Below are 23,075 nucleotides of genomic sequence, written 5' to 3' on the forward strand. Positions count from 1 at the left end.
CTACCGATCTAAATAAATCAAGTCGATTGGTGTAAGAGCAGTAAAGTAAAACAATCGACTACTTAGTGGATAACAGGCATGTAGATAGGCAAAGATCATCGGCTATAAACAACTGACGATCAATCAAGGTCTATAAAATATCTAGCCTAGCTTAGTAGGAATAATTGTAGAAGATCGGATCAAACCGAGACAGCTCAAAACTGTGCCTAGCAACTTTATTTTTCTAATTTGCTATAGCTAATAGTTAATTAATCAAAATGCTAATGATTCACCTTCTTTGTCTTGCTGTGAAAAAGCCATCCCTACATCCCCAAAACCAATGTTGCCTTAATCAGCGAATAACTTAACTGTATCCACCATCATATGCATAGCCTATCCGTGCTCCGACCAAGTTCCTGTATCGTACAACAAAGGAAGAGACCAACTTCCTGTATCCAGAAGAACAGCAAAAATTGCCTAATCTCTCAAAAGTTGGGAGAAGATGTGACCCGAAAGGGGCGGGACAAAGATCCCTCTGTTAGGGTCGTAAAAAGAAAAAAAATGACATATTTGTAAACAGATAATAATTTTTGAATAAAATATTTATATACATGTTCATAGCGCTTTAAAAGTAAAAACTGAAAAATCAACTTCGATGAAAAAATCTCAAATCAACTCAAAATTTAAAGTTAAAAATTTAAATTTTAGGTATATAACCCAACGCCAAAAGATGGGGTGAACAATTGTATATGTCCTCACAATGGTGGTTTGGTAAGAATTGCATCTGAATCATCACATCCCTAATAACCATTAAAATCCTCTTTATGGTATATAGCAGTGAAAAATAAAATTTTCTAGAATAAAGTGTGTATTACTCCCTCGATCTATTCCAACAATCCAGAATACCCTTCTGAGCTATAAAACAAAACATTTTTCCTCTCAACTTACACAAGGGACCCTTTAATTAGACAGTGTTGTTGGAGGATTAATTTGACCTAAGTTGGCATGCATATGTGGTACTAACATGACACTAATTAATCAAATCAGCATAAAATAATTTAAAGATCCGTATGTATGGCTTCTACTTATGTATTGATTCCATTCATCGATCTATGACATGGAACCTCAGCTTATAACAATTAACAAAATATATATGTATTGCAGTATGGATGCTGCAAGCCACCATCATGGTGTGCATTTACATATGTGAATGGGACGACGTGGACAAGGACGCCAGGGGCAGATGCCCCAACAGACGATGACTGCATCAGGTGGAGCCACGCTGTGCTTCCAGTGCGATTCAGGCTTCCTCAACAACACCAAGAGGGCCTGGAGTCTCGCTGTCTTTTTCCTCATCTACGTCTTCATATTTTCAGCTTTTTCATGCTAGTGTGCAGTAGCGGGATGATTGATGATGACTAACTAGCTGGCCTTCGACTGTACCAAAGAAGGCCGCGGCCGGTGGCCTATGTTTTAACTCAAATTAATGTTGAATTACCTAGCTAGCTATTGGTATTTTCTTCGATACTCAAAGAAAGTCTAGATATGATGAATTGACATGATTTCTTCATATCATGAGGCAATTTACACGCTTTACTTTTCTTTTGACCATTTTTTCTCTTGCAAATGCTTTGTGTGTTTAAGTCCACAATATAGGGTACACTACTCGTTGAGTCTTAATTTGTGCTTGTCCAGCTATATGTAATGTACTATGTTCAAGCTATCGGTCCACTGTGAAGTACTCTCGAGGCATACCCAATCTAAGTAGTATCAACTAGTGACCTTAGTAGGCCTGGTCACTATGAGGCCCACAACCTAGCGTGGTTTCAGATGGGTCCAATCAAATCTGGAGCAATAGGTCGAAGACACTGCAACCCACAACGCATGGGCCCAAGCCACATAGCCATGGTCATAAAGTCTATAATACCCATGCGTTTACTCATCCATCTTTCCCCTCACTATCTTTGTCTTCTTCTTCCTCCCAATGACACCACGCTCGCGTCACCGGCCATGGTCCCCCTCTTCTCCTCTCCTCTTTCTCATTGCCTCTCTAGCATCGCCGATGAAGGGGTCGAGGCCAAGGAGGTTAGATCCATCAGCGCAAACAGCAAAGAGTGGCAACAACGAACAAGTCAAGGGCACATCACGTTGTAGTGGTCTAGGCCCAATCTGTTGGCATGAGTGGTGAAGCGCAACGACGGCAAAGGGGGCGTGGTGGAGGACGGCGATGGTCCTACAACGTCAAGGTGCTGTTATTGCTATTATTCTTTGGGTGTTCTTGCTAGAGAGGAGGGTGGGATGGGGAATCTGGCCGTATCTCGGGCCACCTACGAGGCCACGCCTCGCCCAACGCTCGGAGTTGAGCTACGGAACCATGTTCCCCACCTGAGATGAGCTTGAGCCATAGGACCTTTGCAGAGCTCCGAGACCATAGTCCCCACGACCACAACAGCTCCGGTGAGCTCTAACCACTAGCCACATCACCATGTTGGTATTGTCCTAAACTCAACCCAAGCATCACGTACGTAAGGCTTTGAGTTCATCCACCTTGATCGATTGCTATTGATCCTCTAACTCCCCTGCGGTGGTCGTCTCCAACGGGGACTCCTTTATCTGGCAGTGTTAAACTCCTCACCATGGTGATAGCTCTGCATGACGTTAGATGTATGTGTGGCCTATACACACATATGAGAAGAATATTGTTAATAGGGATACTGATTATGTCTCTAATCTAGATGTAATATCAGTTTTGCTAGGAATTTCTGCGAGATGTTGGTCAGAAGGCAGGGTGCCGAGTACTCCTCAATGCTTTGGCTTGAAGGATCATATAATCAGCAATACAACAGTTATTACGATAAAATTTTGCCAATTTTAAAATATACCATTACAATTCGACTAATTGTGAATATACCATTATAATTTTAGAACTATTTCAGATATATCATTTTTGGACCAAATTGCCCTTTGCACATACCAAAGTCACAGTAAATAGTAGATGGACAATATGGTCCAAAAAATACACTGAAAGGGTATGAAGTGGTATGTTTCTAATAGTTCTGAAATTATAGTGACATCCTTACATTAGTCGAATTGTAATGGTATATTTTAAAACTAGCAAATTTATAATGGCATGGATCTAATTAACCCTAGAATTTAACACCTATCAACTTTATAGATAGAAACTTTATACATGAAAATCTTATACATGCAAATTTTGCATATATAAACTATTAAACTTCATCGATAGCAACTTTATATATATAAACTGTTTTTATATTAATTTCATACATAGCAGCTTTATACATTTAAACTTTGTGAATGGAAACATTTATTTGAACAAAAAGCAAATTAGAAAGAAGAAAACACCGTTGTGGATTTTGAGGCCTACGTGAGTGGAGGTCGTCCAAAAGCCTACTCTACTCAGCCGGCTTCGGGAGAGATCATGGAGACGGTAGGGCCTTTTCAGATTGTGGCGTAAGTGGGGCCCACTGTAGAGTTGGGCTTGAGCTGCATTGCAGCCCACTATAACTACAATGCAGGTCCTTTTTGCCTGGGCCTAAAACTTCCGATGGATGAGATGGTACAAGCGTATGGGATGGGATGTGATCGGTTGAGTTGAGGATAGAGACAGACGAAAGAAGAGGTAGATATAAAAAGACCAAAAGGACCGAGACCAAAACATTCGGTTACTAATTTGGTCCTAGATAGTGAAAGAATAAATTTTGTTTGGTCAATTCGATTAGTCTTCTCGGTTAAAAAAAATGTCCAAATGTAATCTACTATCCACTAAGCTCAGTAGGATTTAACTCTAAGTTTTATATCCCTAAAAGTTTTCTAGCCATTCAATCCAACAAGTCTTTACGTACTCGCACGTGCTGCCGATTTTTTTTGTTGTGATCTTTGTGTTGAAAATATATGTTTTATTTGCATATATAAAGTTGTTGCCAAATTTCAGTTATAATTGAGACCAAAAGACGTTACCGAATTGTCTGGTCCCGAGTTTATATAGTGACCAAAATTTAGTTGAATACCGAATTAATTGAAATAACAGAATGACCATGCATCTGTAGATGAAGAGAAAGCTAAGGTGTCCCGTTTCGTGGGTTTGGGTTGGGAGGAAGCTTAGAGGAATATTTGAGAAGCTTTAGATTCTGAGAAGCCAGCTTCTGATAATTTAGAAAAGCTCATAAACCTACTTCTCCAGCTTCTGGATTCTAAGGTCATTTTTCAAAATACAGATTTTCAGAGGCTGTGGATCGTTTGAGACAACTTCTGGCAGAAGCACAGTTTTAGAAAAAGCTGCAGCTAGAAAAAGCTGCTCCAAACAGGCACTAGAAATAGAAATGGTGGAGGACAGTAAATATATGCATGCGGGACGTACGATTGCAAAAAAAAAAAGATGTACGTACTACGTTCGCTGTCTCTGTCTGTATCGATGGATGATGTTGCCGCATTACTGCTAGTTCACTATATATTCGAGGTCGTTGATCTTTTAATATACGTTTTGATTTTCTGTCTATTCAAAAGATTTATATAATTTAATTATTTTTATATTATTTTATTTATTGTTAAATATATACTTTTATGTATATATATATAGCTTTACATATTTTATGAAATAATTTAATTAAAACGGGCGATCATACGTCAAAAAGTAAGGATTGCATGCGTACGTGTGCCTACGAACACTCGTAGATTGTATCAAATCGAATCCATGGAAAGTATGTATGCAGGTAGCCGCGGCCGCGAGCGAGGACACTGCAGGCATGCAGACATGTACAGGTCGTGCATGCTACCACTATCTTATCTATCACACTCACACAGCAAATGCAAAGCAAGTTGATGATGATCCTACCACTTTGGCTTTGCTTCATCGATCGTGTAGGAGTAGGCCGGAGTACTAGCTGGTACACCAACACAAGCTAGTAGTAGTAGTAGTAGTACGATTGGCATGGCAGCAGTGAGCAAGGCAGGGGTGCCTCCTATGGGCCGGCCGGCCAGCCAGCCAGCCATGCCTGCAAGAGTGCACTGCAGCCCAGCTAGTCTATGGTCCATATATATACGACGACATGACATCGATGGGAGTGCGAGCGTGCGTGCGTGTTGGCATCGGTATCCGTGTGGATCGATCGATCGCCGGCCATCATCGATCACGCCGGCCTACCTGTGCCGGCCGGAGCTGAGAAAGAAAGAAGCAGCGAGCGAGCGAGAGGAGAGAGTCCCTCCCTCCCTCGATCGATCGATCGGCATGCATGATGCATGATTATGTCGGAAGCAGCAAGCAGACCGCAATGCAGATGCAGGCAGGACCACTAGCAGTAGCAGGCAAGCCGTGCATGCGTACCGTCGTCGATCGGTCGCCCGCGCGAGTCCGACCATCCGTATCTTCTTCTTCTTCTCGTCGACCCAACCTAACCTGCGACGCACGCTGCCATCGACCTCCTCCTCTAGCTGCAGCCCTCCGCCACCCGTCCCTCCCTCCGTCGCATGCTACCTACGCCATATATATTGCCACCCTCCCAAAACAACACTCGTTTTTTTTTTCACGCATCCCGCCCGCGTATGTAATTATAATTATACAAACAAAAGGACTTAATTATGTTTTGTTAAATTTCGGTGTCCACGTTTTTCATTTTATCTACTTATTTCAATACATTCGTACGTTTTCCTACTTTCACAAATTTTAATACAATGGTTCATAAAAATAAAATTATTTTAGGACAAATATGAAGGTCAAGTATTCATCACTCTTACTAATGTCTCTCTTAACTATTTTTCCAAACCGAAAGAGAAATGGGGGACGCCGCTTGCAACAAGGAGGAGCTCGGGGCATCCTTGTACACCACCATGGATGAGTCCTGGGCATGCATGGTTAACCAACCGTAAGGTGCAACCCATGTACGACAGCACTGTAGGCAAGTGGAGTTGGCACGTGAAAGAGGCTTGCGATGGCGAGCTGATAAGGCTTGTGGCAACAATGGTTTTTTTTTTTTAGGCATTCTGGCAACAATGGTTAAGGGGCTTGAGTTAGTTGTTTTTGTCGCGTACATAAGAGAGCAGACAGTGGGGAGGAAGGAGAATATAGGCCCACACTAGCAATCCACATGCTATGTCACGTAGGTAAAAGTAACTAAATTTCTGGTTGCAAAAATTATAATACATGCACGTTCCCAGGGGCGGAGCTTGAGCAAAATAGATAGGGTGCCACTTATTTATTTTTCAGTGGTTTAAACTAGACTTAAATCGAAGAAATACATACAGAGTGAAAATTAATAAATTATAGGTAATTTTTGTTAGAACCCCTCAATATATGCAGCTCTGCCCCTACACGTCCCTCTAAGGTCATGCCCATCCCAGAACTCTTTCTTTCAAAGTGCGAAGACGTATAAGATCAATATATATACTGAGTGTAGAGACATATATGACCTGAAACCGACGACATCCATGCATTCAGTCGATCTGAGATTAACCGCAAATCTTGGTCAACTTATGGATATATATATAGGAAAAGCTGATTAGTTTTAGTGTCACTGCCCCCTGCAATCCGAGCATGAACGAACTGTGAAATGGCCTACGTGCATTCGCCAGTAATGATTCAAATAAATGTCCGATCAATCGTACTAAACTAGCTAAAAGAACATCAAAACTACTCGATCGATGCCTGCCATGCATGCAACCTAGCTAAGCTAGGCCATATTCAATGACAAGTGCAAGTGCAAAGCTAGCTGCTGCTGCTGCTGCTGCACACGCTCCACTCGAAGAAATCATGCAGCGAGATAGCCACTGTGCACACACGAGTAATTATAAGTGCTCGGATTATTGTCTCCGACGCATGCTAGCTGTTCCTCAACTAAAAAGTAGCACATCTTTTTTATATATATTTGGATTATTAAATGTACAGCGTACTGTGTACTAGAATAATATTCTATTATAAGTATTATAGTCTACTATAAATATTAATTTACCAGGATAGTAATAGAAAAACTATTTTAGATCATCGTCTAAATTATAATATGGATGAGTCGTTGAGAATTTCCTCACATCCTTCTTCCTGCGGCTCTTATACTATTACTCCATTGTTCCTAAATGTTTGACGCGGTTGACTTTTTAATGTATGTTTGACTATTCGTTTTATTTAAAAAAAATTACATAATTATTCATTATGTTTATATCATTTCATTTATTATTAGATATACTTTTATGCATATTATATGGCTTTACATATTTTTTAAAAAAATGAATAAAACGAACGGTCAAACATGTGTCAAAAAAAATCAATGGTGTCAAGCATCTGGGAAAATTCTCTCCATTCTGTCTCAAGGGCTCGACCCCAGCACCCACGCTTGATCTGCCCCCTAACTTTAATCTTCTCTGGTTGCAGGTTGAGGTTCTGTTTGGGAGATCGTGTTGACAGAGTTGCTTAATTGGTTTCTTATGCTCTAGTGACAAGCATTAACATCAACAATTCAGTATATAGCAGCTGATCATTAAGCACTCGGTGGGCCCTTCATTACATAAGAGAAATGAACCCTAATCTCTGCATTGAAATGAAGAGAATTGAGTAGGCACTAGAGTATGATCCATCATCATAAGAGCCATGCACATGTTAGGCTGTTATCGAGTGTGCGCAATAATAATATCTATGCCAGTGCCACTAATACCTGTTCAATTCATGACTAATCTGTACATGTTTCAAGTCTGAACAAAACATCACTTTTTTATATATAAAAAAAGAATTGCATTGTATATGTGGGTAGAGAAGGAACAAACATCACTTTGGTGCACTTACAAAACTAGAGAATTAATACTTTCCTTTTTTATAAAGATCTTTATAAGATAAGCTCAAAGCTAGAACAAACGCACACAAATTGTGTGTGCATCGATGGACACACAAGATCTAAGCTGGATATAGATATACAGTGCAGGGCAGAAGATCCTTGAACGGTGAGACGAATAATTAACAAAACAATGCAAATCATGTATGTATGGAGAGGGCATACACCCTCCATCCAACAAAAGAAAACCAATTTCTAAGAACAAATATACACATGATCTATGTATAGTAAAATTAAACGAAAGCATGGAGTCCGTGGTGATAGTTAATAGTAAAATTAACTTTTAAGAAAAAAATAGATATACAGGAGAAGTGACGAGATAAGAAAAGAAGTAGAAAAAGCAGAGTCCCTGGAGCTAGCAGAGAAGATAAGAGCAGAGCAGAGGTAGCTTAATTTGTTTTGTTAGTGCAGTAAACTTCATTGCGTTGCTTTGGTGAGCGGCCGGCCACTCCACAATAAGCTAATCCCTCGGTCCCAGATTAAACGAAGATTCGGACTACTCACTTGTAATTTTTAACTATTCGTTTTATTTAAAAATTTAGTGTAAATATAAAAATTTATAACTAATACTTAAACTACTTTTAATAATAAACAACATAATAAAATAAATAAATAATATCTTTAAATTTTTTTGAATGAGACGAGTGATCAAATATTATAAATAGAAAGTCAAAATCTCATATAACATGGATAGGGGAGAGTACCACTTATAGTACTGTATTTCACTTATGTAAGCTAGATCACCCGAGTACCTGGGTAAGCCGGGCGCAACTCCTCTCTCGGCTTCATCCTATGATGCTTAGTCAAAACTTAAATTTACAGCTAATTTTAGTGCTTTTTTATAATAGTTTATTTTCATTTTTAGTTTTAGATAGTTAACAACATATAAATAATTATTTTAAAACCATACCTGAGGCGTTTCGTGTCGTTCCAATCAAAAGCTTAAAGAGCACGCCTTGCAGCTGCAACTCACCCTCACCGATAGAGATGGCAATGAGGACCCGTGACCCGAGAACCGATGGGTATTTACTCTATTAGGGTATGGGTATGGGTTAAATGTATTACTCGTGAGTAAGTAAACGGGTAAATGCCTTCACCCAACGGGTACGTGAGTATGAGAATGTTCCTATGATATCCATACTCATTTACCTGTAGGTAATAAATACCCGGAAGCCCAAATAAACATTCTGGCCCATATATGAAATTAGGCTAGCTCAATATGAAACCCTAGTTATTTAAGTCTCAACCCATATATGAAATTACATGGATTTATATACTGCCTAGTACTACTTAAGTACTACTTGATGAGATTTATGATATTGTGTGACTGATATAGATGTCTTGTCGTTGGCTGGTTGCTACAATTAGATCAAAACATTTTATGTTATTTTTATTGTCATGTCAAATTTGGCGGATAAATGTGTGATCCGCGGGTGAGGCTTACCCAGACGGATAGGATATGGGGAATTTTTTTATACCCGTGATGAAATTTTGATGAATCTAAATTTCAACGATGGATATAGGTATAGGGTACCAATACCCGACGGGTATTTACCATTGCCGTCCCTACTCACCGGTCGAGTAGCTCTCCCTCTCCTGTCCTTGTGCTGTGTATATATATATGCACTAGTAGCCGGCGAGCCGAGAGCCAGTAGGTAGACTTACACACAGGCACAGATCGATCGACGGCCGGAGAGATCGAGAGGAGATGCTTGCGTGCATCGCCTGCGTCAAGCAGGAAGATGGCGGCGGCCGGCGCCAGGACCCGCCGCGCTCCGCCGCCGGCGACGACACGCCTACCTGCAGGGACCCCGTCAAGACGCTCACCTCCCAGGTTACTACTACTACTACTACTACTACTCTACCATATGTCTCTTTCTTTGGTTGCTTCTTCTTCAGTTCTTCGCATTCGATCAGTTAGCTGCCTCATCCTCATCTTCAGTTGTTTGCCATCCCATCTCGTTTTCGACATCATCTGTGTGCTCCTCAATCGATCTGCACCACCATATAGTATTAATTAGCTAGCTGCGCAATAAATCATCAGAAATGCAAGTTATTAGCCAGATTTTACATCGATCGATCATCGATCCTATTCAATCGAACGTACTCAGAGATATTGTTGATTACGGTAGCTTTATATATCGAGCTAGTATTAACAGATAAACTACTCTATGATCTCACCAATCAAACATTGTACGTATAATAGTATCTGCTGATAGCAGGTCTATACGTACGTACATAGTATTTACTAGATCGATTCGATCGGCCGTATATATAGATATATGCACGTGCTGTGTTTAATCCAAGGTACTCACTCACTCTAGCTAGCTAGCTACTCCAGTTGTGAGTGACTTGAAATTAACCTTGCATTCTTTGCTAGAGTAGCAGTAATTAAATCACTGTAGGAGTAATTAAGAAAAAGACAGTGAGGTTAGCAATTAACGAATATGATGATGACGATGATGCTGCATAAGGTCAAGAGAGAATGGAAACAATGATAATAGAAAGCAAAGGGTGGTGCGGCGAGCAGTAATGATCGACGAGTGGCCGCCGGTCGGCTTGCCGGAGAGCGGCCGTGGCCGTGCCGTCGCTTTCGAGCCGCATGCAGATCGCAGAGAGAGAGGCAGCGACATGTCTCCCTTGCAATCTAGTACTACCTACCTACCCATAATTATATTCTTCTCCTCCTAATTAATTACAGTATTAGCTATGGATACACCTAAAAAAAATAAAAAAGACTCGTATGGTTAGTGGATGTTAATAATAGTGACAGTGTAAGAAAGAAGGAAGCAGAGCAGAGGCCAGAAGAAATTAATGGCTGAGAGGCACAAGAGCATGGAACAAGACACGACTTCCGAGGATTACGTACTTACGTGGGGGGGGGGGGCCATGGATGATGGCTGCGAGAGGGCGTGTACGGTGGATGTGTGGCCCACGTGTCGGAATCATGGCTGATAGTAACAGCATGCTTGCTGCTTTTTTCTTCTCAGCCTCATCGCTTTGCTTTGCTTTGCTTGCTGCTGCATGAGACTGTAACAAATTACTAGTGGTACTAACAAGGAAGGAAAGCAACAATGGCGCCAATCCCGATCCATCGATCGATCGACCTAACTTGGCAGCTACTGTTACCTAGCTAGCTGTAACAGTAGATGTTCACTGTACCACCAGCTGCAGCATCCATGGCCATGGCCGTCGTGGGCTCCATGCTCCCAGTCCCAGCAGCTGCTGCCTCCTCCTGTCCTGCTAATTCATCGACCCATGGCCACCACCAGCTCGATCGATCAGATGGATGTCTGCAAGCTTCGACAGAAGCTGCTACTCATAATTGTTACTAGTGCCAAGCCAGGCCAAGCTACCACTAGCTAATCAGTTCATCGTGCATACATCTCCATCACTTTTTTCTCTTTTCTTCTTTAATCGATCCATCGGGATGAATACTATACTGGTATCATCTGTATCCGGTGGTCATCTGCCAAAAAGAAACGCATCTCACTTCCCTCCATCTCTTTCGGCGAATTAAAGCTTTAGCTCAGCTAGCTGCGTGCCAAAGTTCAATTCTTCTGCTGCTTGCTTCTTTCTTTCTCTTTTCTCTTTTTGTTATTATTATGCTTGTCTCATGGAAGCAGAAGAAGAATATTGTAGCTTCCTCACCTCACCTGATCAATCATCCAGTACCTGCCTTTAAGTTTCAAAGCAAATTTCGCGCCTTTTGCCACCAGCCTCTTCACGACCGACCGTTGTTTTGCATCTTGCATACATACTATGCTCCATTGCCATTTCATCAATGCTTTACCAGCTCTCCCAATCTGAAACTTTTCAGAGTATCACAAGTTAGCTTGCAGTGCTTAAAGTTGTATTGCAATTTATGTCTGATTCGATTCGACCACACTAATCCACGCTTGGCATAAACAATACTAGGAAATATGTTGGGAGTTAGCTGTGTATGGTTTAATTCAGGAAAAGAGGTGCCCTATTTTGTCCTGAACAGCTTCTGTTTTCACATTCAGAATTTATTGTTAGACCAATTTTTTCAGTCACATTCATGACTGTCTTTAAGGATAATACCGTTACCAGACTAGATACAATGTTCCCACCTAGCTACTAAATTTTAACTATCACATAGATGTAGCAGTAAGTTGGAATACCAGATGAAGAAACATACTGCACTCTAGACTATTTAAGCTAACTGAACACAATTATTAATGTTTAAAGGTTTAATTTACGCGCGTGTGTGTGTGTGTGTGTGTGGGTGGGTAGATACTGCAAATAGTTAGATGTTCAAACTGAAACTGAAGTGGGCAACAAGATGGTCAAAATGAGGGGACAGGTAGTGTTAGTGTAGGCTGTGGCTGCCCTGGTTGGTGGATATCACCTTTCACTTTGTGTCGTTTCCTTTGCTCCCCTTCCTTGGGGAGAGATCCCTGGAACAAAAGCAAAGCACATATATGCGTCATGTATATGTAGTCTATTGTTTCTTTCTTTCCTCCCCCACAAAGAGTGGCCATGGACTATTCCCTTGTTCTTTTGTGACAAAGAAGCTTTGAGCCCCAACTTCCTATAGCTATGTATCCGTGCCTTTTGTTTCTTATTTTCTCTCTTTTTTGTCACCAAAGCATGTATAAGGTATGCTCAGAGCTTCAGATGAAATTGATATATATGAGGATGGGCTCCTGCATACATATGCTTTCTCAAAAGGAGAGATTGGGAGGGTGCACTAGTGCACTGGAATGCAAAAGAGATCCCCCTGGAATGGATGGATGGGGATGTTGCACTGCATCAGCAATTCAGCATTGCTGCTTGCTTCAGTTATCAGTAGCACGGCAAGAATCTATGTGTGGGGAGGGCATGTGCATTCTATATGTTTTAACAATACATAAAAGAGGCCAGCAGTCCTAAAAAGATGCATGATATCATGAAAGGGGAAAACTTAACTGTAGATGAAACATACAGGTCAGTAAACAGCATATATATCGACAGTAGTAGTAGCATGGAGTTAAGAGAGAGAAAAATAAAGTAAATATATAATGTAATATATATACTTGGAGACAAAAAAATCATATATCCTTTGTTTCAGATTCTGCTGATTAATTTGTTTTACCTCGTGGTAGAATAAGAGTTTTACCACATAGACAGTACAGTGTGAAGTGTGGAACAGGTAGTAATTATTTTCTTCTTCAGTCATGAGCTAGGTAGCAATGCAAGATGACATTGTACAGTCTGAACTGAATAAAGATTACAAATTGATTGGCTATAGGTCAAATAGTGGATCCTAGAGTGTAAGATAGTCTTTGAAAATGTCATTCTCTGACCCCTAAAGGGGAAGCATTTTCATTATCTAGCATTCATATTTGACCGGAGCCATCAATAGATTCACTATCTCCACTGCCAATAGTACCCCAATATAAAACGCCCTGTTGAATGCTGCGACAGATTTGTCGACAACTAATCTCTAGTGCTCATAGTTGCAAGATGATGGGTTAGGCAATAACTTAGCAGTAGCTATTAGCTCAAGTTTCCAGAAATTCTGATACTAGAACCAAAGACCTTGACGATAATGCAGATAGGGATGAGGGTGATAGGTGGTAGTAGTACCTGGCCCAAAGCTGCAGTCGTATGAATGAGTCCAAATCAAAGAACCGAACTTCCCTGGAAATCAGCCTGTGGGAGTAAAATATAGTAGCTTATTCAGCAAACAATGATGCTTGGTACCCAATGGAAAAGAACTCAGATTCAGCAGAAATGGGTCCTCAAATATGATTTCATAAAAATTAACTAGAGACGGATAGTCATGACTTTGTTTTTTATTTCAATGTGTAACCTTTATATATGACTCTCTTCATAGTCTTCTTAACTGAAAGTCAGAGCTATTGACGTTTTCTTTCAGAAAAAAATATTTCTTTTCATGAATACTAAAATGGTTCAAGATACCAAAGAACAACCGCACTAGTTTGATTTGCATTGTTTGTAATTTGGAAGAGTTTGCAATTCCTTTTGCTGGCCTGCCTAAAGTGCATGCTAAATATTTCATTTGGTATGCAACCATCAATGGCTAAATATTTCAGATCAATGCAGTTATCCAAGCCCTGATACAGAGCTGCTATTGTGATTTCTGTCTTGTGTTCTTGCACTCGATCACATTCATTGTCCAATAAATGCATGTCTCTCTTTGATATATAGATTTACCATCCTAGTTAGGTAATGATCCAACTGATGCATGGAGAATTGGAGATGAATGGATGGATCAAATATATTGTTGGTGTATGCAGCTCAAGGACATGGTGCTGAAGCTGTCCGGCACGCACCGTCATCACGGCGGCCACCAGAGGCGCGGTGGGTCGCCGCCGCCGAGGGGCCGGACGACGTCGCTGTACCGGAGCGGGTACTACCGGCCAGGCATGGTTCAGGATGACATGGCGGTGCCCCCGGCGACGTACCTGGGCGGCGGGGGGACTTCGAGCTCGAGCTCGACGTCGGCGTGGGACTTCGCGCGGCCACCGGAGGGCGAGGCGAGGGAGTGGGTGGCGCAGGTGGAGCCCGGGGTGCAGATCACGTTCGTGTCGCTCGCCGGCGGCGGCGGCGGCAACGACCTGAAGCGCATCCGGTTCAGCCGGGAGATGTACGACAAGTGGCAGGCCCAGAAGTGGTGGGGCGAGAACAACGAGCGCATCATGGAGCTCTACAACGTCCGCCGCTTCAGCCGCCAGGTCCTCCCCACGCCGCCGCGCTCCGACGACGGCGAGGTCAGTGCTAATTGCCTTCTCCCTGAATTGCTGATCGATAGTGATGCCGACCCGGCGAGCGACAAGGGCAGCACGACGGCGACGTTGCCTCGGCCCGTTCTTGGCGCCATGCATGCATGCATGCATGGCCTGGTTGCAGTGATGCTTTTGCAGAATTGCGTATCGTGTTGCTTGCATCAAAAGATGCAACGATGGTGCAGAGCATGCAACGATTAAAGCTGGTGATCTCTAGATAAAATAGTACTACTAGTAGATATATATGGCCATTTAATTTTTTTCTCTCTCAGCGTCTGCATGAACACTAAAACTAATTGCTATGGCAGAGGGAATCGTTCTACTCCCAAGTGGGCTCTACGAGGGGTAGCCCCGCCGCCACGCCGTCGCCGGCGCCGCTCACGCCGGACCGCGTCACCAGCTGGAGCGCATTCGTCCGGCCGCCGCCGGCCTCGCGCCAGCAGCAGCAGCAGCACAGCTTCCGGCCGCTGTCTCCGCCGCCGCCGTCGTCGTCCAACCCGTCGGAGCGGGCCTGGCAGCAGCAGCAGCATCAGCAGCAGCAGCGCGCCGGGAAGAGCCCCGCGGCCTCCGACGGCGTGGACGCGGCGAGGACGACGAGCTGCTCGTCCAGGGACGAGGTGTCCATCAGCAACGCCAGCGAGCTGGAGGTGACCGAGTGGGTCATACAGGACGAGCCCGGCGTCTACATCACCGTCAGGGAACTCGCCGACGGCAGCAGGGAGCTCCGCCGCGTCCGCTTCAGGTCACGCGCGCCTAATTAGTACCTAACTAGCTTCTTCTTCTTCCTGATGAATTACTCCTAGAATTTTCCAGGCATGATTAGCCAGATGATCTTGATGATTAATCACTAGTAAATGATTAACTGAAGTGGTTGTGTGTTGATTTATTATGTTTTTTTTTTTTTGCAGCCGGGAGAGGTTTGCAGAGCTGAATGCGAAGCTGTGGTGGGAGGAGAACAAGGAGAGGATACAGGCCCAGTACCTGTAGATGATGATGAGTATGCACTATTGGTAAATCTGGGAATTAATTACTAGCAGTAAAAGTTGGCGCTTGCATGGTGCAAGGGGGGGAATTAAACTACAAATCTTACTTTATTTTACAAGTAAATAGAGTTTGTGTTCCAAGTTGGAGCTGGGAAAGATACGAGGTGGGGGGAGATGAGGGGAAAAGAAAGGAAAAGTTTAGGGCATTACCTGCCCAGGTAATCTGTGACTGGTATCAACATCCTTCAGCTTTGTTCAATCCATATTCTCTTCAAGTATGGTTAGCATTTGTATTTCTGAGAAGAAAAAAAAGTGCATTTCCTTGCTTAATTTACATCTGTAAATGCAATATAGAGATGGTGAAGTCACACGTACGATTCACACATGATAGTTTGATACAACAAACAAAATGATCCAGCATTTACATGGCATGTTGGCCCAGGTATCAAAAAAATTTACAATGTACTACATAAATCGGTAAATGTAAGCTAACAAGATTAATAAAGACTAGAGCATTTATCAGAGGCATAAGCATACACCTGTACAACCACTAACCAAATTGACTACGGTAATGCATACTTACACCGCCAACTGATCAATGTCTATGTGAAAACTAATGTAGGGCATATGTAGTACACAACTACACACTGTGAGTACTCCGCCTTCATGCAACCTCGCACACCCTTGTATAGTGGAATTCTGAACACCAATTGGGATAAAATGTGAAGAGAAGTGATCTAGGACATGACCAATTTGTGTCAACACATGTAACCGACAGGGAGAGGAGAAAATTTTCTGGATAGGAAGTTAAAATAGACATCCTAAACCAATCTGTTGTTCCTCCTCTGGTTAAAAAGAAACCAGTGAAAAGATCAGTATGGTCTTAGATCACTTCTCTTCATACCTTCCAATATTTTGCAAGAATACCCATTAAGACCAAGAGGATCTACGACTTCACATGCTGAACTTCATTTATACTTTACCTGATGAAGGTGAATTAATGTGTCGAGCAGAGTCTCGTATCTGTTAACATAATCATCGAACAGCTGAAGCATAAGGAGACAAAAAGTACTCCCTTATGCGTGATGCACCGTCCCTTGCCAGCATGCCCTCGAGGTCTCCCAGAATTCGTGCCAACCAAATCTCCAAACTACGCTGAATTTCCTTGAAGTTGTTCCGGACAGAACTCAGTGCTCTTCTTGTGCTCATTTTAGCTTCTGCTGTCAGTTCATCACCGAAACTTCCTTTTGCGGTCTCTGCTTGCAGTGCACTGAGCTTCTGCCTAGTTTCAGTTGCTCGGTGCTGCAGGTGGAATGCTTCCAGCAAGTATTCTGTTTGCCTTTGTGTTCTAAACTCTGAGCTCAGTGTTGAATCACAGGGGTCACTTGTTTGCTGTTCAAAATTACAAATAAATAGAGGTTAGTTAATTTCTCTCCTGCTGCGGTTGTCTAATACAGATAAGGACAGGGAGAGTAAAAACAATATCATGCATAAGAGGAAACAATATCAGAATGGCGAAGTAGTGTATTCTTGCATCAGTATTTATGGATCACCTAAGTGAGCCAGCATAATGTCACCAAGTAAAGCACGATTTCACTAATTCAAGGAGGAGGTGGTGGTGGCATGCCGTGGCAAGTGCGAGCTTGGAAATGGGAGACGAGGCATCACTCAAGGTGGTGGCACCAGTCGGAGGCAACGTAACAGGGAGGAATCTCGATTTTTTTTACCAGGGACATGGCAGGAATTCTTTGCAAAAGAAATTTCTTGAACGTTCCAGAAGGTTTTACAAGGGATGTGGATGCCCCATTTAAAGTCATTATTCGTTTCTCTATCCGATGGCTGATGCTCATTTCATTCTCCTTATTTTGTCTTTTGTTTTAATCTGACGGCCTCTGTTTTTCTTATTACTTGGATCATCCTGGTGGCTTTGTGAGATTAACTTTTCACATATGTATGTAGATAGGAAAACCTTGCTCCTATTTCCTCCTCACTATTAACAGCCACAAGTCATCCCTATCTTTGGAATTTTCTACTACCCAGATATTCACAAGCATGTATTTAGTAGCGTAACATTCAAATGCCACATTAATGTATGCATCACATCTTCAATTAAGCAATGCAGTAGTATCAGCAAATTCAAGTAAAAAAATTGAGGCAATTTCTAAAGAGAATAATTACCATTCTTTTGCAAAGATCATCAATCTTCCCTGCAAGAGTTTGGTATCTTTTCACTTGCTTTCTCATCACCAGTGGTATCTTGGAAAGGTCTCCATTTCCAATCTTTTCCAGGTTAATTAATTCCTGCTCAAGCAGTTGAAGCTTTGCAGGAACTCCTGATGATTCCACATCCACCTTCCAAGGTGATTCTCTCCTGCTAATGGAAGATGTTTTAGATAAAGTAATTGTAACTACTGTTTATTCCTTTGTTAGTTCAGGAAACCATGTGCCTCAATTGAAAGCACCAACCTACCGTGGTACAGCATGCTTTGTGTTATACATTGGCTCAGCCGCTTCGAACTTCAGGTCCTACAAGATGGAAGTTAAAATTAAGCCACAAACATAAAAATAGGAAATGTACCAACCTAACAAAGCTCAAACTGACACCAACCATGAAACACTGATACCTAGGATATGTTTCCATGACATGAACATAATTACACAGAACACTAATAAGATTAGACATGCTGTTTATGTACCACTGGTATTGAGAAATATATATATATTAATGTATCAGTGGTTTCTTTAAGTGCCAATAGCATAAGCATGGTTTCAATTTATGTAACACTGTGTATCTAGGAAAAAAAAAACTAAATTTACGCAAATTAGTGGCTGCTTATGTGCCAATGACAAAAGCATATTTTGATGCTCAGAAAAATCAACACCAACGTCACCTATTTGGTTAGTCTTCATGGACTCCCACATAGAAGTGCTACATTGTTACTCACCAGCAGATGGGTGTACGGCCATGGGCTAATGAACAAGGCTGTAGCTCCCATTCAGCCCAAGGACTCAGTTAAGCATCCATTCATGAGTTCACAGTACAAGTAATAACTGATGCTCCCAAAAGGACCATATCATTCCCATAATTTGCTGTTTAGACTTTATACAATTTAAAATAACTCGACCGACGTGCTTTCATTAAGATAAAGGTTCAACCTAACCAGTCAAGAAAGAACACAAAACTTGGCCCTCCACATGTGAACTTCCCCCTACGGGTAGGCCTTAACCCGCCCCACCCATACATGAGGGCCTGCACTCCATAGGTTCTTAACACGTGTTTTCGAGGGGTCAACGAGTGACCTTTTTTAACCAAGCCTGAAATTCGCTACCGTGGAGAGTCAAACCCATGACTTGGAGATGCTACTTAAGCATTGCAATTGCTAGCCAATGGTGCTGGTTGAAACCAAACAGTTTCTAATGGTTTCAAACTTTCTCCATTTTAGAATAACACAGAATGAAGAACATATTGTTTGATTTTTGAACCCATAAAATCAATCTCCCCAACCTTGTGCAAATCGGTTCAAGGGCACCCCCATGCAAATTGGTTCCTACTTAATGCAAAACTTGATCTTGTCTTTAAGTTCTTGTGCTTTTTAAGCAATATGGGCTAACAAAATACTATAATCTTCAACTTTGATCATCCTGCCACAAATCCTAAGGCAGCAACTCAAAGAAAAGAGAGAAACGACATCCTGCAATCATATGCATCAAAGCAGCAAATGTGTACTTAATGCGGTACTGGATATGAATATAAGAAACCAATCGGGCATCACCTGTATGTTAGGCCAGTGGCTAGTTCTTATCTAAGCTAACCATTTATGCTAATCAGAAGTACGTATTTGTTCAGTTATAAAGCACAAAAGATTTACTGATTATTCATGTGTGCTCTATAAATATCGAATGATATGCCATGAAAAAGAAGCCCAATCCATCAGGGCTAAAAGACTACAGGACATGATAACAAGGCAAGATGTTTAGGGGGAAAAGGATGGGTATTACACAGTAACTAATGCTATCTGGTTATTTCGGTACAGCACTAGTCTTCTGCGGCACTGTTACCATGAGCAACAACAGGAATCCTGTGATTCATAGGTTTCAAATGGGGCAGATAAGATACAGGTAGCTTTCTTGCATGGTTTACCCCACAGGTTTTGTATCAGGATTCCAGTGGACGCAGAAGACCATCAAAGTGGTTGTTTGTCCGTTCTACTCTGCAACATGGTGTATGAAGGTTTGTGGTGGTATCACTATCACTACTGGGAAATTGTGCATGAAGAGCAAATACAGGATGTAATACCTAGGCCCTAGCATTAACTACATCAAAATTTAATCTTTTATTACAGACAACATGGATCAAAAACATAAATATGACTACTACTAAACCCAAACTAAAACCCATGGCATAGAACAAATAGGAACAACCAAGTGGAGTAAATCGAGGTGCTTTTGACATTTCTGACACAACCACAAAGTTATGTGTGATTGAGTATGCAATTGAATGCAAACTTTTGTTGCCAACAATTTGATAGGCACTGGCAAGAACAGACAAACCAAAGTTTGTGCATCAAGGATGTAGTAGTATAGGTGTAACAGTAGCATCAAAATTTCCCAAATGTGTAGCCGAGCTAATCATCTAGGAGTATTGGCAGTAGCAGTCATTAAACAGAAAAGCCAATCCGCCAATAGATTTACTTCGTTGGAAGCTAAAGCACGAATGCTCAATGTAGTAGATCATCTATTAGATGGAGGAAGCAAGATCAAAGTAAGAACTAGTAAGTGAAGGCGATGCTGTGTTAGTAGAGGTTGAAGAAAAAAAAACAAGGGGTCAATGGGAGAAAGGGGGCTGGGTTCCAACTTTTTGTCGTCTCACCTGCCAGCCTTTTGATCGCTCCCTCCATGGCTGCATTCCCGAGGCGGCCGCCGCCGCCGCCGTGTAGAAGTCGTCGCCGAAACCCTCGTGCTGCTGGCGCTGCTGAGCGTAGAGAGCCGCGGCTGCAGCCAGGGCGTCGGCGTCGGCGTCAGCACTGCAGGGTTCGACCGGATCCAACGCCGGGACCGCCGGCTGGTGCTGGTGGTCCGCCTCCCGCGGGTCGGGCTCCTCCTCGGTGGCCCGTAGGTCGGCATCGGCGGCGCGCGTGGCGGCCAGGAGCGCGTTGATGAGATCATCGCGCTCGGCGGCCTCGCGCTCGAGGCGGTCGACGCGGGCCCGCAGCGCGGCGGCCTCGGCCTCGGCCTCGGCGAGGCGCGCGCGGAGGGAGGCGGCCTCGTCGGTGGCGGCGGTGGCGCGGGCGAGGAGGCGGCGCTCGTTGTCCATCCAGGAGGCGCGGTGGCCGGCGAAGATCTCGGCGGCGCGGGCATTGGCGCGGGCGTCCTCGCGGCGGCGCGCGCGCAGCTGGCGGAGCTGGTCCTCGGCGGCGAGGAGGCGCGTGGCGAGGACGCGGCCGCGCGACTGCAGCGAGGCGAGGTGGCGCGCGGCCGGGGTGCCGCCGGGCAGGGAGGCGAGGAAGAAGGCGAAGCTGAGGCCGAGGTAGGTGGCGAGGACGTCATCGGCGGCGGCAGCGGGCTCGTGCGGCGGCGCGGGGTCGGACGCCATCTCTCCCCTCCCCTCTACTATGACACTACTACTACAGTAGGTTAGGCTTGATAGAAGGAGAATAGAGTGAGAGGGTGGGGGCTGAGAAAGGAAGAGAGCCTTGGGCCATGTGCACGGCCTTTATAAACGGTTAGGATAATTATTGAAGTAATTAATCATATCGCAATCCTAATGCAAGATCCTATTTTTATATTCATCGTGTCATTAAAAAATACTAGATATCATTTTTACAATAAAAACACATTTAATTTATATAAAAATTTAATGTTACCAATCTCTTGTTATATGTGTTATATATAGGAACCTATTGTATATGCTATAAGATATTACCTTCGTTTTATAATATAAGATTTTCTAGCGTTTAGAATATAGACGTATATATAAACGATATATATTAATTTATTGATTAATAGATAAATCTAAACATAGCTAAAACGTCTTACATTATGAAACGGAGGAAGTATAATACATTATTTTCTTTTTTTTATTTAATTACTTAGCACATTATTTTTTATCTTCTATGACAAATTATTTAATTCCATGACACTACACTATTTTAATCATCTGAATATCCTAAGAATCATGGTATCAAAACTAGAGTGTGAATAATTAATAAGAGGATGGATTGACTAGTAAGAGGAATCAGCGGTGGGATGGCGTCGAGGGCGAGGATATAGAAAGGAGGCCAGGCCATGCGATTGCTGAGATGATCCACCCTTTGGCTGCTCCTCCTCCTGACTGACACAAAAAGCAAACGCAATCACTCGCTCAACGAAAAAGCTTACGGACCGTGCGATGATGCGACAATGACTTGTGGGCCCCGCCTTAAGTTCCCGTGACAATCGCTGTCAAATCTCTTGCTGCTCCTTTGTTGCATCCATCACAAGCACACTCTCCGCCTCATGATGTGTACCATGCACATCAAAATAACTAGTAGTATTCCCTCTGTTACAAATTTTTTTATATAAATAATACAAGTCAAAAAAAGGTTGACAGAAATAAAATAGTGTAAAAGTTTGTTCAAGGTAAACAAAATGGTGGAAAAATTGTCAGGGGAGAAATAAACTAGTACAAATGATGGAAATAAGGATGTATCTTTTTATCACCATTAACATTGTGGGATATATTTAAAAGACAAAATATCATATATTATAGTACCTCTGTCCCATAATATACTTGCTCCCTTCACCATAAAATAATTATATCTTTATCTTATTTTGTTTGTGTCAAAATAAACTTATTTTTGAGTAATTATTGCCTTAGTGTCTATAAAAATACTAGAAAATTAAATACAATATAAATATAAATTGATAAAATGAAAGACAATTACATTAAGAATTAAGATTTAATAAAGTAAAAGATGCTAAAGTATTTTATATAGTTCAGTGCTAAGTTGCTGTGCTAGCTACAGTAGACAAACACAGCCAACGGCTCTTGATGACACTTTGTCCGTTGCATATTACTTCTCCTTACGCTGTCTGCTCTCTCTAGCTGTGCTGTACCACCACCTCTCTCACTGGGACTGGGGGGCCACCACCAGCCAGCCTTGCAGCATGACACAGAAACGAGAAGGAAAAGCTGTGCATAATCAAATTCATCAAGGACATGGAGTTGTGACTATTCAAATTTATATGATGCACATAGGTATCAAGATATACGGTATGGCAGTACTATCAAAATCACTTTGCATTCACAAGTTTTCAGAGTTATCAAACATGCAGGATGCATTGTACATCGCCTAAAAGATCCTGCTGGTATCATGTCCCTGTACAGCAAAGAAAATATAAAGGCCATTTATCACCTACTATGTCATGTTCCTGTAGAACAAGAGAACGGTATAAAAGCCACTGTTTTGCACATACACATCAGGATCCAACTTGCACATCTCTAGTGCAAGTGTTAAAGCCTTCAGAAAAACAACAGCCACAAC

The 23,075-nt window shown here is 42.3% G+C and overlaps 2 protein-coding genes across 4 annotated transcripts; one reads left to right on the top strand and one right to left on the bottom strand.

Moving 5' to 3' along the window:
- The first annotated feature begins 9,475 nt into the window (after positions 1-9,475).
- Positions 9,476-15,862, top strand: LOC102711145 (protein Brevis radix-like 4). The gene is made up of 4 exons (XM_040522771.1): positions 9,476-9,648; positions 14,081-14,554; positions 14,878-15,311; positions 15,478-15,862. The coding sequence occupies exons 1-4, from the start codon at positions 9,523-9,525 to the stop codon at positions 15,554-15,556; spliced, it is 1,113 nt and encodes a 370-aa protein (XP_040378705.1). The 5' UTR covers positions 9,476-9,522; the 3' UTR covers positions 15,557-15,862.
- LOC102711420 lies at positions 10,920-21,214 on the bottom strand. Of its 3 annotated transcripts, XR_005811469.1 has the most exons (7): positions 20,423-21,214; positions 18,023-18,078; positions 17,731-17,923; positions 16,536-16,944; positions 15,763-15,848; positions 13,407-13,472; positions 10,920-11,626 (listed from the first exon to the last, which is right to left on the bottom strand). XR_005811469.1 is itself a non-coding variant. In XM_006651973.3 (4 exons), the coding sequence occupies exons 1-4, from the start codon at positions 21,143-21,145 to the stop codon at positions 16,588-16,590; spliced, it is 1,329 nt and encodes a 442-aa protein (XP_006652036.3). In that variant the 5' UTR covers positions 21,146-21,214; the 3' UTR covers positions 15,942-16,587. The 3 variants fall into 3 exon arrangements, 1 of the variants encoding a protein (XP_006652036.3); XR_005811470.1 differs by lacking the exons at positions 10,920-11,626; positions 13,407-13,472 and adding an exon at positions 15,178-15,368; XM_006651973.3 differs by lacking the exons at positions 10,920-11,626; positions 13,407-13,472; positions 15,763-15,848 and having other exon boundaries at positions 15,942-16,944.
- Positions 21,215-23,075: the final 1,861 nt, after the last annotated feature.

The sequence above is a fragment of the Oryza brachyantha genome, chromosome 3 (genome assembly GCF_000231095.2).
Source record: "Oryza brachyantha chromosome 3, ObraRS2, whole genome shotgun sequence".
In the NCBI taxonomy this organism is placed as follows: domain Eukaryota; kingdom Viridiplantae; phylum Streptophyta; class Magnoliopsida; order Poales; family Poaceae; genus Oryza; species Oryza brachyantha.